General features: G+C 43.5%; 1 protein-coding gene across 2 annotated transcripts; it reads left to right on the top strand.

The window, feature by feature from the left end:
• The first annotated feature begins 471 nt into the window (after positions 1-471).
• On the top strand, positions 472-16,229 carry galnt12 (UDP-N-acetyl-alpha-D-galactosamine:polypeptide N-acetylgalactosaminyltransferase 12). Of its 2 annotated transcripts, XR_013507495.1 has the most exons (11): positions 472-1,393; positions 1,872-2,041; positions 3,091-3,280; positions 3,415-3,600; positions 3,884-4,001; positions 4,830-5,006; positions 7,218-7,349; positions 7,615-7,728; positions 10,528-10,683; positions 12,470-15,353; positions 15,390-16,229. XR_013507495.1 is itself a non-coding variant. In XM_071920132.2 (10 exons), the coding sequence occupies exons 1-10, from the start codon at positions 1,041-1,043 to the stop codon at positions 12,605-12,607; spliced, it is 1,734 nt and encodes a 577-aa protein (XP_071776233.2). In that variant the 5' UTR covers positions 472-1,040; the 3' UTR covers positions 12,608-16,229. The 2 variants fall into 2 exon arrangements, 1 of the variants encoding a protein (XP_071776233.2); XM_071920132.2 differs by having other exon boundaries at positions 12,470-16,229.
• The last annotated feature ends 589 nt before the right edge of the window (positions 16,230-16,818 follow it).

Below are 16,818 nucleotides of genomic sequence, written 5' to 3'. Positions count from 1 at the left end.
TTTACAACTAATATTTAATGGTTATATTACAAAATACATACAAAACTACTTGGAAAACCTGAAATTACGTTCACAATGTGACTTGGTGGGTACTTTGGTTGACGTAAAGAAAAGGCCACCTGGAGAAATTGCTATTCAGCATTGGGTTTGACTCTGATTCGTGGAAGTGTCTTAAGTGGTAAGTAATAAGTAATATGGTATTCATGTGATTATGTGTCGTCTCTTGATTTAAATATATGGACACACCCTTTGCAAAAAGCACTATTATATTATTATTAAATGCATTTTTCCCTCATGTTCAAACATGATTAATTAAACTTTCACTTTACTTTGTATATTGTTTTGGCGTGAGGACTTTTAGTTTGAAAATCGCTTACCGGAAATGTAATTGCTAATTCTGCTGCCTTGACAGTGGTTCGAACTTCAACTCAAATTCACCTAACGGGAAGCTAACTTTAGCCTGTTTGCTGGCAGTTGGACATTTCATGTTGACATTGTGTCCACAAGATTAAAAAAAAAACTTCTTAAGGTGTAAATGTTATCCGAGTAAAGATTTAAAGGGTCCAACGCAAACGTCTTGCCGCAAACTAAAACGAAGCACTGGATGAGGCTGTTTGATTTGACCTGGATTTTTGTTTTGTCTCAACCGAGTCCTATAATCCCAGGAGATAACTAATCCGAGTTGGCAAATCCTTTTCACACTTCTCAGCCACAGCGCAGAGGAAAACCGAGGAGGAGGAGGTGGAGGAGGAGGAGGAGTGTCCCAGTCCAACTCCCATCAAGTTAACCGTTTTGACGTGCTGCTCAACAAGTTTTACACTCACTAGTTTGTCAGTAGAACATTTCTTCGACCGAGCTAAACTGAACTTTAATGGTTTATAAGAGTCATTGCGACTGAAAATGCTGGATATGCTTGAAGTTACCAAGAGGCATTGTATGGGGACTGGTGAAACTGAAAGGGTGACATCAGTAGGTGCCATTGCAGCGGAGCTCCTCTGGGCATGAAAACATAACTTTGCAGTGCAGAAGGAAACGACACGATGGCACTCTTCGGGAGAAGGGGTCGACCCAAGTTGCTCCTCTTCCTCTTCGGAGCCTCTTTAGTGGGATATCTAATTTTTCTCAGGCACAATTCCGGAGACATGAGCGTGACAAATCGACGAGGGGCCCCCGGAGAGCAAGAGGTGGAAAATGAACAGCTTAGGAAGCCCGTCTACGAAAAACCCCCCTTGGATTTAAATGCCCTGGGTGAAATGGGGAGAGCTGTCAAATTGAATCTGAACGGAGAGGAGAAGAGAAAAGAGGAGGACAGCATCAAAAAGCACCAGATTAATACTTATGTCAGTGACAAAGTGTCACTACACCGCAGGCTGCCAGAGAAATGGAACCCACTGTAAGTAATTGAGTGGTTTCGGCCCTTGAATTACAACAAAGAACTGTAGTATTCCTATAATAAACTCCAGGAGGATACTGAACAGATATCACAGACAAGATAAAAGTCCCAACAGGAGTATTATAGAGACACCATAGGAGATACAAACATAATGCATTTTAAGGTCACTATAATGACTAACACAGACACACTATAATCCTTAAAGAATGAATGAACATTAACCTGAATCATTGTTGGGTGGGGCAGGATTTCTTGCTGTGACATTGTTGAGATAGCTGAACCTTCCCTACTGTGTTTACTCAAGCACTCAACCTTAATTATCACACCCTGCCCAGTTTTCAGGTGCAGTGTGCCAGCTTGGCCTGAGTCACAATCACTACTTTACTATGGTTGGTGTGGTATGGCTTATTGGTTTTGAATCCAGACTCTCTCCCATTAACAACTAAGCTCTGTACCCTCCCCTCCCCTTCCATCCCAGTTGCAGAGAGCTGAGCTATGACTACCTGTCCTTGCCATCGACCTCGGTGGTGATCGCCTTCTACAACGAGGCCTGGTCCACCCTGCTGAGGACGGTCCACAGCGTGCTGGAGACGTCCCCTGACATCCTGCTGAAAGAGGTGGTGCTGGTGGACGACTACAGCGACAGAGGTACGGGGCCCGGACCGCACAGGGTGGCAGAGACAGGCAGACAGAGTGATGGACAGACAGAGGGGCTCTGGGCAGGCGGGCATGCAGAGAAGACAGAAAGGTAGTCGGACAGACAGACAGACAGACAGACAGGCAGTCAGTGTTAAGGAGGATAGCCTGACATGTAGGCAGGCAGTTAAGAGAGTCAAACAGAGAGATGAGCAATTAGGTAGACAGGTAGTGAGTCTAGCATGTAGATAAATTGCTAGACAAAGTGAATCTTCACATACTGTCCAACTGTAGACAAGCAGATTTCAGTGTAGCACGTGTGGAACATTAATTCTACTCCGTATGGATGTGCAAAAACACCCTCTTGCAAAATGACAGTTTGAATCATTTGCATAGTTGGTAGATTAGAAGACCAGTCATAAAATCTACTTTTTGTGACTTGGTACCAAATAGCCCTCCTAGTTTGTGTGTATTCTTTGTCATCATCTTCTCATATTTCTAGCAGGCTTTTGTGAGACAAACAAGGACACGTGGAAATTTTGCCCAAGGAAATGAACGTGACGGCTTTAGAGTACCCAGAACACCCCGGTTTGAAGTCAGTCAGTGCTTCCTCTTCCTCTCCACTTGCCCAGACTGAACGCACTGAAGGCACAGATGCTTTAGGGGAATGAGATAACTTTCCAAAACCCACTTCATAGATCATCCCAACCAAGTGCTGCTCTATTACTTTCAAGGACAAGACACCTGATGAGTGATCTGTGTTCAGCACTGTTACTCTGAAACACTGTTTCCACTTTATTCTTTGTCAGCCGGAGACACAGAGACTCAGGTGGCAGCTGGTATTTGTTCTGTTCTGCCTATCGTCACTGTTTGTTTTGTTTTCCATACAGCTGTATTTTTCATTCAATGTAAGATGTGACTGCTCTCAACACAAACTTGGTCTTCACACGCACTCACAAAAGCACACTCTCACTCACATGGACATACACACACACAATAAGTAAAACACTTTAAATGTCGCTAAGTTGCTTCAGTTGGTTTCCTTGTTTGTTTTCCTGTAGCTCACCTGAAGGAGCCATTGGAGAACTACATTTCCAGTTTGAGGAAGGTGCGTCTGATCCGGGCCACCAAGAGGGAGGGGCTGGTGCGGGCCCGGTTGCTAGGGGCGTCCATCGCCACAGGTGATGTACTGACCTTCCTGGACTGCCACTGTGAGTGTCACCAGGGCTGGTTGGAGCCCTTGCTGTACAGGTGAGAAACCCCTCAGCGGGAAAAGTGAGGACTTCCTTTTTCTGTGGGTATTGTAGACAAACCGCCTGCTGGCTTTGCAGCACCACCCTCCCCCAGTCAACAAATGCCTGCTACTCTTTACTCTCTCCATCCAGGATCCAAGAGGAGCCATCGGCCGTGATTTGTCCCGTCATTGATGTTATTGACTGGAACACCTTCCAGTATTTAGGCAACTCTGGAGAGCCTCAGATTGGGGGATTTGATTGGCGGTTGGTTTTTACCTGGCACACTGTGCCAGACTATGAGCAGAAACGCCGTCGCTCGCCCACCGATGTCATCAGGTGTGTCTGTATGACCTTTATAAACGTTGAGAATAAAAAATACAAATGGCCCACTCAGTGCATAAATTCTTTGAGGATGAGTTTACAGGATAGGCAATATGCCCAGAACAAATGAGGAACTGCATATATTAATATTACAATGCTGTCAATTGGTGTAAAATCAAGCTGATGTATAACTTTCTGGCTCAAGTCATTAAATCTTAACCTGTCTCATCCAGCTAACTCATAATTAATAAGATACAGGAAAATTAGTCTGTGAAATCTTTTTTATTTTTTTCCTCAGGTCTCCTACTATGGCAGGTGGTCTGTTTGCTGTGAGCAAGAACTACTTCCATTACCTGGGAACATACGACACAGGGATGGAGGTGTGGGGAGGAGAGAACCTGGAGTTCTCCTTCAGGGTGAGAAATTGTGTGTGTGTGTGTGTGTGTGTGTGTGTTCATGTGCATGTCTTGTGCTTGTGAGAGCCCAGGGATTTTCCTGCATGGAGAATTTTCCGGTGGCTGCTGATCTGATTTTCTGGGCCGCCGATGAGACATTTTTGAGCCCAGAAATAATAGCTGTATACATAGCAAGCAATATTCTCATTAAATGTTCTAATTTTAACCTCAGTGAGCGACATAGTCGGTTTTAGCCCGGTACCATAGATACTTCTGTGTTTTTTAATGGTCTGAGATCACATGAAAACACATAAGATTTGTGTCAAATAACGCAAAGCAAAAACACATATGTGTTTGTTTGTGTGTGGTTATATAAACACTGAATTGTGTTTATCCAAGCACCTCCCTGACACGTTGTCCTTTAGCTGTGAAGCTTTTAGAGGTGTGAGACTGATGGCCTCCACGTTGATGTAAAATATGCACAGCCATTCACACCAAGCCACAATGCACTACACACAGTACTAAAAAGGCAGTCCGATCTGGTATACATTTACCAAGAATTACACCAGAAGAACCTCTTCGCTCCCTATCAAAATCATACTGAAAGAATTACGACCAGTGAAAACAAGCCAAAGACCTTAATACTTTAATTACAGTGAAGAATTTGAACATCCCTTTTCTCCAATAACCACAATTTCCCCGAGGGAAGAAACCAAAAATATTTCCCTCAAACGACCAAACAGCTTTTTCTATTTCCAGTCCCCTCCACTACAAGGCCATGCATTGTGTTGCCTGATTGAATCATGGCTGACAGGCTAACCAGATCCTCGTGGTGTTGATGTCGTTTAGATCTGGCAGTGTGGGGGCAGCCTGGAGATCCACCCCTGCTCCCATGTGGGCCACGTGTTCCCGAAGAAGGCCCCGTACTCGCGGAGCAAGGCCCTGGCCAACAGTGTGCGGGCCGCTGAGGTCTGGATGGATGAATACAAAGAGCTGTACTACCATCGTAACCCCCACGCACGCCTGGTGAGTCTGCAGGGATGGTGCGTGTGCGTGTGTGTGTATGTATGATAAACATTTGGCATCAAGCGCATGCAAAACCATTCGTTGAGCATCCATTCCAACATATTCAATAGCATTCATCTGTGGAGTGATTGAATGATTTGTTTCCTGTGTGGAGGATTGTGAAGGCAGTGTATTTTGAGTGCAGCTGCACCCTTCCACAAAATTGGCCCGATTGATTGATTAATCACACGCTTTCACCACTGAACACACTCTCACTATCTAAAAAACATGTACACACACTCACACAGCATTGCATATACTTTCTCTCTCTCTCTCACTCACACACACACACAAACTTCACACACGCTATGCTCCCCGCTGCAGTGTAAATGCTCCCCTGATTGAGTGACACTTGGGATACATGAGCGGCAGACACCCAAGGTGACAGGGGCGTCAGGCGTTCCGGTGTGTGATTACCACCTTTCCGTGTCACCCGGTGCCAACGGGTGTCACCCACCTGTCCTTGACATGGTGAGAACCGTGCCGACCCACGGGGTGCCCTGCTTTTGTGTGTATGTGTGTCTGTGTGTGTGTGTGTGTGTGTGTGTGTGTGTGTGTGTGTATGAGTGGGAGGGGCTGTGCCAGTGTGTGGCAGTGTAGTTAAGAGGAGAAGCTCTCTAAACACAGATCAGGTGGCGCTCATCTCCCTGAGAGGAGGTAGCCCTGCCAAGCCGCAGTGCCGGGACAAACCCAATACACCACAGCTTCAAAAGAAGCTCTGGTTGTCCTCCTCTTCTCAGAGAAATAGGCAGAGAGACCGGCAGACACACACGCACACACACACACACGCACACATACACACAGGCTTCCACAAATACTCTGTAATATATTTAATTAAATGAGGATTTGTGTGTTGTTGGTGTACGAAATTCGAGTATTCTCAGTGAACACTCTGGGGCTCTCAGATGTTCACAAAGCAGAATGTACAAGACAAGTTTCAGTTTACAGTCAACAGCTACACACACACAGAAGGCACATCGACCCTGCAGGCTCTGTTGACTTCCTCTGATACGGATTCAGTCAAACAGTCACATGTTTCTCTGGAAAAATGTATATTTTGGTTCAACTACGCTACACCTCCACCTTTATCATGGCTTGGTTCAACACCTATCCAAGCCTTTACAATCTAGATACTTGAGTTGATCCAATACAACCCATACGTAAGCTTGCTTCTCTTGTTTTCCCACTGTCACTCTACTGGTCCCTCTCTGGCCTCCTCTTGGCACCTCATTGGCCTCTGGAGGCCCATACAGTTTTTCAGTGTCCCCTTACTGATCACTATACTGAACTGTCATTGGTCCTTCAATTACCCTTATATTAGCTCTTCATTGGCTCTTCACTAGCACCTTTACTGGTCCCTAATTTGCCCCTTATTGGCCTCATATAGTGGCCCTCACTGGCCCTTATTGGCCCCTGTTGGCCTTTACTGTCCCCTCCCAGTGACAAATGACTACCTCCTTTGGGATTCCTTCTCTTAACCAAATGGATTGATGAAGGGCCAATTAGAGCTGTGTTCAGGTGCAGCACCGCCATCCATCATCCTGCAGCGCTGCTAAACCCTTCCTCCACCAGGACGCTTGTGGCAAGCAGATGCTCGCCGGCAAATAATAATAAGTCTCCAGCCAGACTTATTTCCCCTCCCCACAACACCTAACTCACCACTCATGATCACTGTGGTGGGGAGGAAATGAAGTGCATACGTGTGTCTGTGTGTGTGTATCAGTCTTTCCTCCTCATATGCACACACATATAGACACACAAAGTCTGGATCCTCTTTGCAGTTGTTTGAGCAGGACGTAGGAGTGGACGGCCGTTGGGAGGTCTGTTGTATGCACGTAGCAGTGTTTACAATTGAGGTGGAGGCCTGCTGAGTCTGCAGTTATTACCCTTATGAGTGTAGTGTGATTGTGTAGAGTTATGGAAGGACTATAGATGGTGCTATTGTATACCATTTCAGCACAGAGACATGCTGTGAAAGCCTCTTGTGTTATAAGTCTTATTGTATTATAAGGCTATAAGATGCTATTGATAGATAATTATAGTTGGGTAATGTCCATATAGCAGCAACTCTTATATTGTATCCTGATATTGTGTTGAATTTCAGCGGGATAAAGCAGTAAGGTGGAACTAAAACAATGAAGTGGAACTAAACTTTGTGGGCTTTGTCTCCAGGAGGCATTTGGAGACGTGACTGAGCGGAGGAAGCTTAGGCAGAAGCTGGGCTGTAAGAACTTCAAGTGGTATTTAGAAAACGTCTACCCCGATATCCACGTCCCAGAGGACCGGCCGGGCATGTTTGGAATGGTGAGTCGGTGATCTTCAACCTGAAAGTATAAGCTCAGTATAAATATGACCAATTCTCACACAGAAGCTGAACGGTGCTGCGAAGAGGCGCCCTGGTCAAATGAAAAAAGCATTCAAATTAAGCATTAAAAAACATTGAAAGTGTGATATTTCTACAACACAAGTTTTTTTCCCTCACCCCTATGTGCTATGACTTTCTGTATTTTACTGGTGCTTCAAAAGAGCTATTGATGTGACGGTCGCAATTATTTTTTGTTTGTTATAGCTGAAGAACCGGGGCAGGGTCAACTACTGTTTTGACTACAACCCCACAGATGAACACATGGTGGTGGGCCAAAGGGTCATCCTCTACCCCTGCCACGGCATGGGCCAGAACCAGGTACTGGACTTCAGTCTTTCCCTTGCTATGGAAGAGCTGGGCTGGGCCTTCTTGGTGATACTCCAACCCTGCCTAAAATAATTTTATCAGGTTGTCTGCAGGTCCTGGAAAAAGTCTTAAAAGGTCTTAAGATATTATTATCTAACCTCAAGGCCTCAATTGTCTTGAGCACAGTTAAATATAGAAATTTAAGTAATTTTGGGAATGTTGTGGTTTCTTGGTGTACTGTTTTTCTGGTGAGAAATCAGCCCAGTCATGCTGACCCATATTGGCCTCATATTCCATTCTAACTGGCATTAAAAAGGTCTTTAATGTAACTTGATGAAACTTGAGCACACCCTGTTTTATTAGTCTTGGTTTCAGTGGAGGGTTTCCACTCCGCCAAAAAAAAATTCTGGGGTAAAAACAAGTTCATGCACTATGTCACTCGTCGCTCATTTGAAAATGGGCTAAACCTGGACTACTTTTTTTTGCTTAGTTTTTAGTCTGCTTCATACAGGCTTCATTGAGGTTTGCATTGATTTTGAATTGCAATTTCACCCAAATCATTGCTGTCCTTTTGTCTTCAATGACCTGGATCTGCGCCCAACATATTTGCGAATATGAATTGGAAATGGTTGATTAGCTGAAGGCCTCCAGCTGTGAGAAGCCCCTATACTGCCATGATCCTGTGATGAAGCAGGGTTTAACACCCTGTAGGATGCATGCACTCCCTGATGCGCTGTCCTCAGAGAAAAGTGTTGTACACTAGCCTCATCGAATAACCTACTTCCTCTTCCTTTTGTTACCCGGCTATCCCCCCCCCATCTCTACTCTTGTTACCTCTTTCCTTTGTCCATATCTCTCTGCCCTTCTCTCCCTTCCTCCTCAGCTCTCTCCTGATCTCATCCCTTTTGTTTTCTATTCATCTTTACTTGGTCGCCTTCCTTACTCCCTCACTCCCTCCCTCCTTCCCTCCTTCCCACAACCGTCTCATATTATATCAACCTCAGACAGACACCACCCCCCATCCCCCCTTACTCCTTTCCTGCATCGCTTCCTGTTTTCCATTTCCATAAGACGGCATTAATCATGGTCATAAATCACTGCCCTGACTCCCCCTATAGTCTCAACAAGGTCACTACAGAGGGCCCTTCGCATCAAACCGCTGCTCTGCTCTCTGATAAGGACCGTCTAAACAAAAGGCTTGGGCTGTCCAAGGCTGCCCCAGCGCTGCCAACTGGCCATGACCCATTCAGTATTGGACACCGACACATAGGGAGATGAAGATGGACCTTGCACCCATTTCACAGCTCGGGCTGAGCCGTCGTTATTGGGGACATGGGAAGCGGCACTTAGGATTTCGGAGAGACTTTATGGCGTCTGTGGGCTTTATAGTTGAGGCCGGGCTCGAGTCGACACTAGAGAGTCATGGGATTGTCATTGAGTTGTCATTTCAAAGTATACTACCAGTCAAAAGTTTGGACACACCTGATTCAATGTACTATGATTTTCATTATCTTAAAGCCATTTTGATCTAAAGGCGTATGCTTAAATGCTTGAAATCTGTTTTTTAGACAAATATAAATAGTGAAGTTGATCCTATCTATGAACTTCTTTCCAAAGCCTTTGCCTTTCCATCAAGGCAAAGGGCAGCTACATTAAAGAATTTAAAATATAATGTAGTTTGGATTTGTTTAACACTTTTTTGGTCACTGCAAAATTCCATTTGTGTTATTTCATAGTTTTAACCTTTTACTATTATTCTAAAATGTGAAAAATAGTAAAAATAAAGAAAAATGTGTGTGTCTTTTGACTGGTAGTGTATGTTCTGGTTTGATGGGTCCAAATTCAGATTGATTGTGGTGAAAATAAGGCTGTTGAGATTGAACATATCAAAGTAAGGGTGGAATCGTAGTAGTTCACAGTGGACCATAATAGTTTGTAATTCTAGTGCGAGAAAACTTGGAATAGCGGACTGACTCGCATATCCCAGGTTGAAAATGATACGTGTAAAAGCAGTGTTCAGTGTCTGCACTTTGATGTAAAGAGAGGAGGAGGAGGAGTGTATTTTCCAATGTCTTTATCCTCTGCGGTTGACAGTCATCCAGGAAACACAGAAATTGACCATTGTTATTTCAGCAGCTCTCTGTGGACTCACACTGATGTTGTCTCCACTGAAAATGGGGCCTGCAGTGCTTGGGTTGGCTGCCATGTGGGAGTGCACTGCATGCTGCAATCACATAAATTCTCACTATCAAATACCACACTCTCATTCATAGTCTGCATACACATTGGCAATGCAGGCGTGCACTCACACACAAGCCGTCTCTCAGTACACTTTCTCCATTTGACTGCTTTTCTTGCTGTGTACCCTTTACTTCTTCACACACATACACATGCATGCATGTTCAGATTCCCTGACAGTGACTAGGTTTCCATCCAGCTGTTATGAGTGAACTTTTGAAATGTTGCATAAATGAAATGCAAATTGTGTGTTTCCGTCAGCGGAATTGAAGTGAATAAATAAGCTTCCAGAACGTAGACCGTTTCTACATCAGAGAACACATGCATCAAAAAAATGGACTTTAGGCTACATCATTATTTATTTGACGAATGTGTTTCCATTGCTATTTATCACAGAATTTCTTTATCGGCAAAAAACTTTTCTGCCTCAAGCTAGCATTAAAAGTTTAGTGCGATTATTGAAGGAAAATAAATCGAAATTTGCCGTTTCTATTCAGCCTTTCTAATTTGATTTAACACCATTTGCATAAAAATATTTGGATGGAAACCCAGCTAGTGCCTCTCCTCCCACAGTTCTTTGAGTACTCCATGGACGGTGAGGTCCGCTATAACACGAGGGAGCCTGCCGGATGCGTCGTGGGCGACAACATCTCTACCTACCTGACCGTCCAGCTGTGTAGAAAACGAGGGCAACCCCTACCAGTGGACCAGAAGTTTGTCCTCCGACAGGTAAGGAGCGTGTGTGTGCGTGTTTGTGTTTTCAGTGAATCTGTCAAATCCAGATTTGAGCAGAGAGGCAGGAGCGGATGGGGTCCAAGAGAGGTGATGGGAGTGATGAGGCAGGGAGTAACAGGACGGCTGTAAAAGTGAAGGATGGAATGAGTAGTTTGAGCTGGATGTTTTGAAAGAGAAGCCAGAGAAACCCTGTGGATTTGAGATCTGACTCAGGGGTCCAAACACCAGTTTCCTTTTGAATTCTCTCTGACTTATTGTTCACCGCTCTGCATTATTTATACTTTCTCCCATGAACCACCACTAAGGCTTCACAGTATGCTCAGAACCCAATTCTCAAACACAGACTCTGAGCATCCCTTGTTTTCCTTCAAACAAACCCAACTCCACACCCGTCCAATCTCCTACCTCCTTCTCCTCCCTCCGCCTTCCCTTGCTCCTACAAACCCTTCTTTCATAGGTGCAAATACCCCTGCTTTCTATCTCTTTCTCCTCATGCCACTGTCAAAGTCTCATCTACCCATTGCTTAGCTGCTCCACAGGTGTCGAGAGCCAGTGCGGCTGACGCTAAACCATAAATCACAGAGCGCCAGCTAGCTGGGTATTCACTGTGCATCGGTGGGAGTTGTTTAGCATGTGTTCAGTGTAGTTGCACCGCACTAATGCCAGTAGCTAAAGCACGCTATCTAAATGTAAATGGGGCCGAGAACGAGAGAATATATATAACAAGGGGGGAAGGAGCAGAAGAGAGGCGAAAGGGACAATGGAGGGAAGTGATAATGTAGCGAACAAGGGTGGGGAGAAGGGTAATTAAAGGGTGGAACGGGTGGAGAGATGGAGAGCAATCAGGGCAGAATATCTACATTCAAACATGAGGATTTGGGTGGTTTGTGATACTGGTCCTTTACAAGCCTTGTGTACCAACAATACTGACTGCTGCATCAGTGGCAGTGAGCAAATCCATCAAGGTCCACCATGGTTTTCCTCTCGATTGATGGGCTGGTATTGATCCTTCCACTCACTTCTGGGCTCATTTAGATAGAAGAGCTACAGGATACCTGGATAGGGGATTTTAAAGACTAGAGCTCTCCACCTGCTGTTGGCTGTTAGAGGGTTATCGAATGGATAATGTCATCCTACATACATACATACATACATACATACATACAAGTCAGGTCTGCGTTCAGCTCTGCAGTCAGTCGCAAATTGGAAGTGTCCAGACGTAGGTAAAAATGGAATAGTGTTAAATTTTCACTCACAAAATTGTATTCTCCCCTAAGCTGTGTTAAGGGTAAATCGGAGTCACAGTGATATCACTTAAATGAGTAGCTGTTCTGTTACACAAGATATACTTTCTAAAAATTGAGTAGTAGATACTTTTTCAAACAATACAGTTAATTTCAGAGTCATATTTTTATCAATAAGGCAGGCTGGTAAACAGGCTTATTTCCACTTTGGATTAAAATATGTGACCCTTACATTACTAAATTTATGGATGACCAACATGACTTGTTGGCAAGAGTCAATTGAGTGATTGTGAAATTATTGTATATATATATATTTTTTTTTTTTTACCAGCATTTACTATTATTTTATATTATTGGATTTTAGTATTATTATATTATTTGAGTATTTCTGTATAGTAAATACTCTCCACAGAAATGAATGTTGTAATAGAACTTGATACTTTGAAAGGGAATATGTAATATATATTCTTGGAAGTACCTTACCAACTCTGCTCCTGAGTAAACACAAACACGCTCACCCACCATGCTGTTTTCAGGACGGGAGCCTGTACCATGTGATGAGCCAGAAGTGTGTCGAGGCGGTGGACAAGACGGACAACGGGACACCGGCCCCCGCCCTGCGACCCTGCTCCGACAGCCTCCACCAGAAGTGGTTCTTTGAGGAGAGAACGTAATGGGATCAGCAAAGAATATATTGGTATTTGTTTTATTCAGGGCCCTTGTGCCGAGGAGAGACATGGTTGCATTGAATTGCTTTGATTTGTTTGCCTTGCCCTGAAGAGAACCCAAAAGAAGAAGCTTCTGTGCTTCTTTCCTAGCATTAACCTTTGCACATTTTTGTGCTAGCTGGATGTAATGGACCTATTGGAATTTATAATGACTAATACTGAGCAATTGAAGTATACATGGGGATGATTTTTTTTTTCTTGGGATACAATGCTGTTGCAAACTCCTGGGAGACTGGAGCCAACTGGAATATACATGATGTCATTTGTTTTTGTTGTTTTTTTTTATCCAGGAGTAGTATGAGAAGTAGTGATAACCTGTGCAATCGTACATGCTGGCAGTTTTCTTGTTTTTCATTGGACATGCTATATCCACTCCGCTACTGCTGCAATGTTTGGGTAAGGGGTGAACTTGGCTCACTTGCTTTACACACACAACATGAATAGACACACAGTTTGTGTCTATATCTGTCTCTCTCACACTGAAACACACACACGTACACACACACCTATCCATCTGACTGAGACCAACTCGTATTTTATTACCTCTGTCAACAAACCCAGCGCCACTTATGAGCTGGTGGCTGCCATTACCGTGATGTTCACAGCAAAAACATCGTATGAGGCATTTTGTTATATTTCAGTCTTATCCTGTAGAGGGGGCCATCGCACCTCTCTGCAGGTGCTTTTCTTCCACTGTGTTCTCTATTTGTCAAGTGAAAGTGGGACAATCCTTCAGGTATTTTGATAAGAACCTTTTCAGGACATTTTGAGTGCTAGCTACTCTTACATTCTAGTGGCTTAGAAAAAGCCATAGATCATAGGCATTATGCAAGTACCTAGTACCTCTTACACTTAATCACTTAACTACTGATAACAGGAGAAACTCCAGTCTTATGTTGTTCTGTTCTGCTTTGATTTTAGTCATTTTGTAATGCAAACCTAACTGAAGGAAAATGACTTATAGTTTTTTTTAATGTCTTGTAGATTTTCTTTTTTCAGTGTGGTGTCACTTGCTGCTTGCATTTGTACGGTGCTCTTTGAATGATATGCAGCTTCACAAGACTAAATCATAGCCATATTTTGTGATTTACTTCATGCGGTGTCAATGATGTTTATTTTAAATGATGTATTTTGTAGATGAGGCTAAATGACTGTATTATATCATAGCTTTGTAGTTGACATGGAAATCTTGACTTTTGCGATTACTATGTGGAAATTTAGTCACTTGACTTTATGCTGTTCAGTACAAATGCATCAACGTGGAATGGAACAGTTGTAAGGTATGAATAGGATCTTCCTTCCTCGTTTTGCATATCCTTCTGGAGCCCGTAGAAAGTGCCTTACCTGATGCAAAAACATCTAGATATGACTCAAAACAATGCTATGAAATGGAATGTATGCATGCTTGTACATGTACATGTTGTCACGCAATGAGACATTCAGATTAGTTAGAATCGTGTCTGTTCACTTGTTATGCTCCCCTGCTGAGACTGTGCACAGACAAGGAGGTGTTCTCTTGAGTGTGGGCATTTCTCTCTTGTTTCCACCTTGTGGTTTGTACTGATTTGTCCACACTACCTCTGCTCCATTGGTCAGAATCAGCCAGCCATGGACCCCTCCGTTCGGCTGAGCTGTGGTCACCGTGTGGCTGTCCCTCAGTCTAAGCAGTGGGACCGAGGGACACACAGCGGCAGGGTGGACAGCTGTTGATTCCTCCAGAGTGCTGGGATGCCAGATGGCTGCCTGATTGATTCTCTGGTCCTCTCCCAATTCTTTATCACCACCTCTCCCTCTCTGTCTCTGAGGTGTGCAGTGCAGTTGGATAGGAGCGAGGGCGTTATCTACCATGCCAGTCAAAGTATCCTTCTCACATATAAGAAAGGAAGTTGAGCACTTGTGTACTTGCGCGCTTGAAGTGATTTCCTGTTTGATTTGAGAACGGAAGTCATCAGCGCACAGTTTTTGACAGCAGAGTAGAGATCCGGGGAGACTGAATGGAGCAATTTGTGACCTCTCCTTTATCATTAACCTCCACAGGCTGTCTGTCCCCAAGCCTCTAATGGGCTCTGTTGGAAATGGATGTTGTGGGATCATTGCGCTGCAATTGATTTTTGGTATTGATTCTGAATGTATACTCACAATATGATTGGGAGTTGGGAAAGGAAGATTTGGCCAGTGCCACAATGGGGACTTTAATAGAATCAGAATCACTTTATTCGCCAAGTATAATTTACAATAATTTGTCAAGGTGACATTGGTGCAGGAACATAGTACCATCTTATGTGCATATGGGCACACACAGTACAGGACCTCACATTCAGTCCAAGGGGCCAGCACAGGACATGCAGTAGACTATACATATCACTCCACATATAATACATTCAGGATTCTATTGGCGTGTGTAGTGGATTGGAAAAGTGAACCATGAGATAGCTATATTGAGTACGATGAAAAGCACAACATGTTCCAAGCATAATGGGAGTATGGACATAATTCCTGAGGTTAAAGTTCGCAATGGTACACAGAGACTTTTGGAGGCATTATGTGTAGTATATGATTGTGCTCGGTAATAATAAGTAGAATGGACTGAACAGAAACGGGCAGATTAGAGTCAATTCCAAAGGGGGAGGGGGTGGGGGATCTGTGGAGGGGTTGTATGGTTGTTAGGGTTATAGGAAAGTTTTTGGGGCAGGTTGTTTGAAGCAGGCAGACCATACACACCAGGTAGGTGTGCATGGTCGGTAGCAATCCTGCTGACTCTCATAGGATGCATTTCCCTGTTATGATTTAAGACTTTTAGACAGGAAAGCAGCTTTGATGGTGATCATCCATTAAAAGTTCTATCTCACCAAGAACAGGTAGAATTGGCCTCTTAATACTGTGCTTAATACTGTATGTATTGGACAGTTAAAAAGCAGCAGCTTTCCATTTCCATCTGTTTCCGTCTTTTGCCTGAGAGTGTGGCATAAATATTCTATGCTCCTCTTATTAAAAAGGGTTATTTATTGTCCCCTGTGGCCATCTGTTATTCCAGGCATGTCCTACATAGTAAAACATTTTTTACTGTGGCGTTAAATTGTATGCTAATTTGATATGGTACACGGCTGCGATAAATTTGATATTCGCCGGTTGGGGATCATATCTTTCTGACAGGTCATAGAGCTAGGGCTTTATATTGACCAGACCTGGGTTGTAGACGGTGGTGATGTTCCAGGGATCCAGATGCTGCGTGACTAGATTGAACACCTGAACCTGCTAAGTGGCTGATTTTGCTGCCACCCAACCCCTAATGGACTATACAGTGCTGTTTTTTCCCTTAATGCATGGGAATCTTCTGTTTGTAATAGTTAACAAATCTCAGTGGAGACATTTCAATTATTCAAGTTGTGGAAGTGGTTTCACAGATAATATGCTGGAACTTGACACTGTGTCCGGTGGATTTATATGCTGTCAGTAACTCCAGTGGCCTTAAATTGTAATCAGGAAAATGAAGGATTTAATTAAGACTATTTTTGTATATGCTGGGTCCATTGACTGGACTATATCTGATGTCAGTGCACATGTTTACCAGTCAAACTAAAGTAAAAACTTAAGTAATGTTTGATTTGTGTGTTTGTCTTTACTTTCACATTGTGTATTCTGTTTAAAATATTTGGTTTAATGTCTTTCAGATGTGCGTCAACATTGGCTAGACTGATGGGGAGCATCATTTAAAAAGGAATAGTTCAGCCAAAAATGAAAATTTTGTCATTATCTGTTCACCCTCATGTCAGTCAAAACACTGGTGAGGTTTGTATGTCCACACAACGCACAGAGAGTTAGCTAGCGCAGCTCTGTGTCAGCTTTCTCCAAAACAACTGAAGTGGCCAGGGATTGGTTTTTTAGAGTTCCAAAAAAGGCAAAAAATGACCATAAAATCACAGCTTTTGCAGCATAATCCAAATGTTCTGAAGCCAAACAATTGCATTGAATCAAAAAGACCTATATTTACACCAGTATTATAGTCTTCACTAAGCATTCATGTTCAAGCTCTGCTCGACATGAACACGCAACCTTTCCCCAATTTTCATTTTTGGGTGAAGTATTTCTTTAATCCTAAAAATACCTTTGATCTCAGTATGCACTGTATCCTGTTTATCATGTTCACATTGTTCCTT

The sequence above is a fragment of the Centroberyx gerrardi genome, chromosome 19 (assembly GCF_048128805.1).
Source record: "Centroberyx gerrardi isolate f3 chromosome 19, fCenGer3.hap1.cur.20231027, whole genome shotgun sequence".
Taxonomy (NCBI): Eukaryota; Metazoa; Chordata; class Actinopteri; order Beryciformes; family Berycidae; genus Centroberyx; species Centroberyx gerrardi.
The sequence above is the reverse complement of the archived record's forward strand: the minus strand, read 5'-3'. Positions and strand labels throughout refer to the sequence as shown.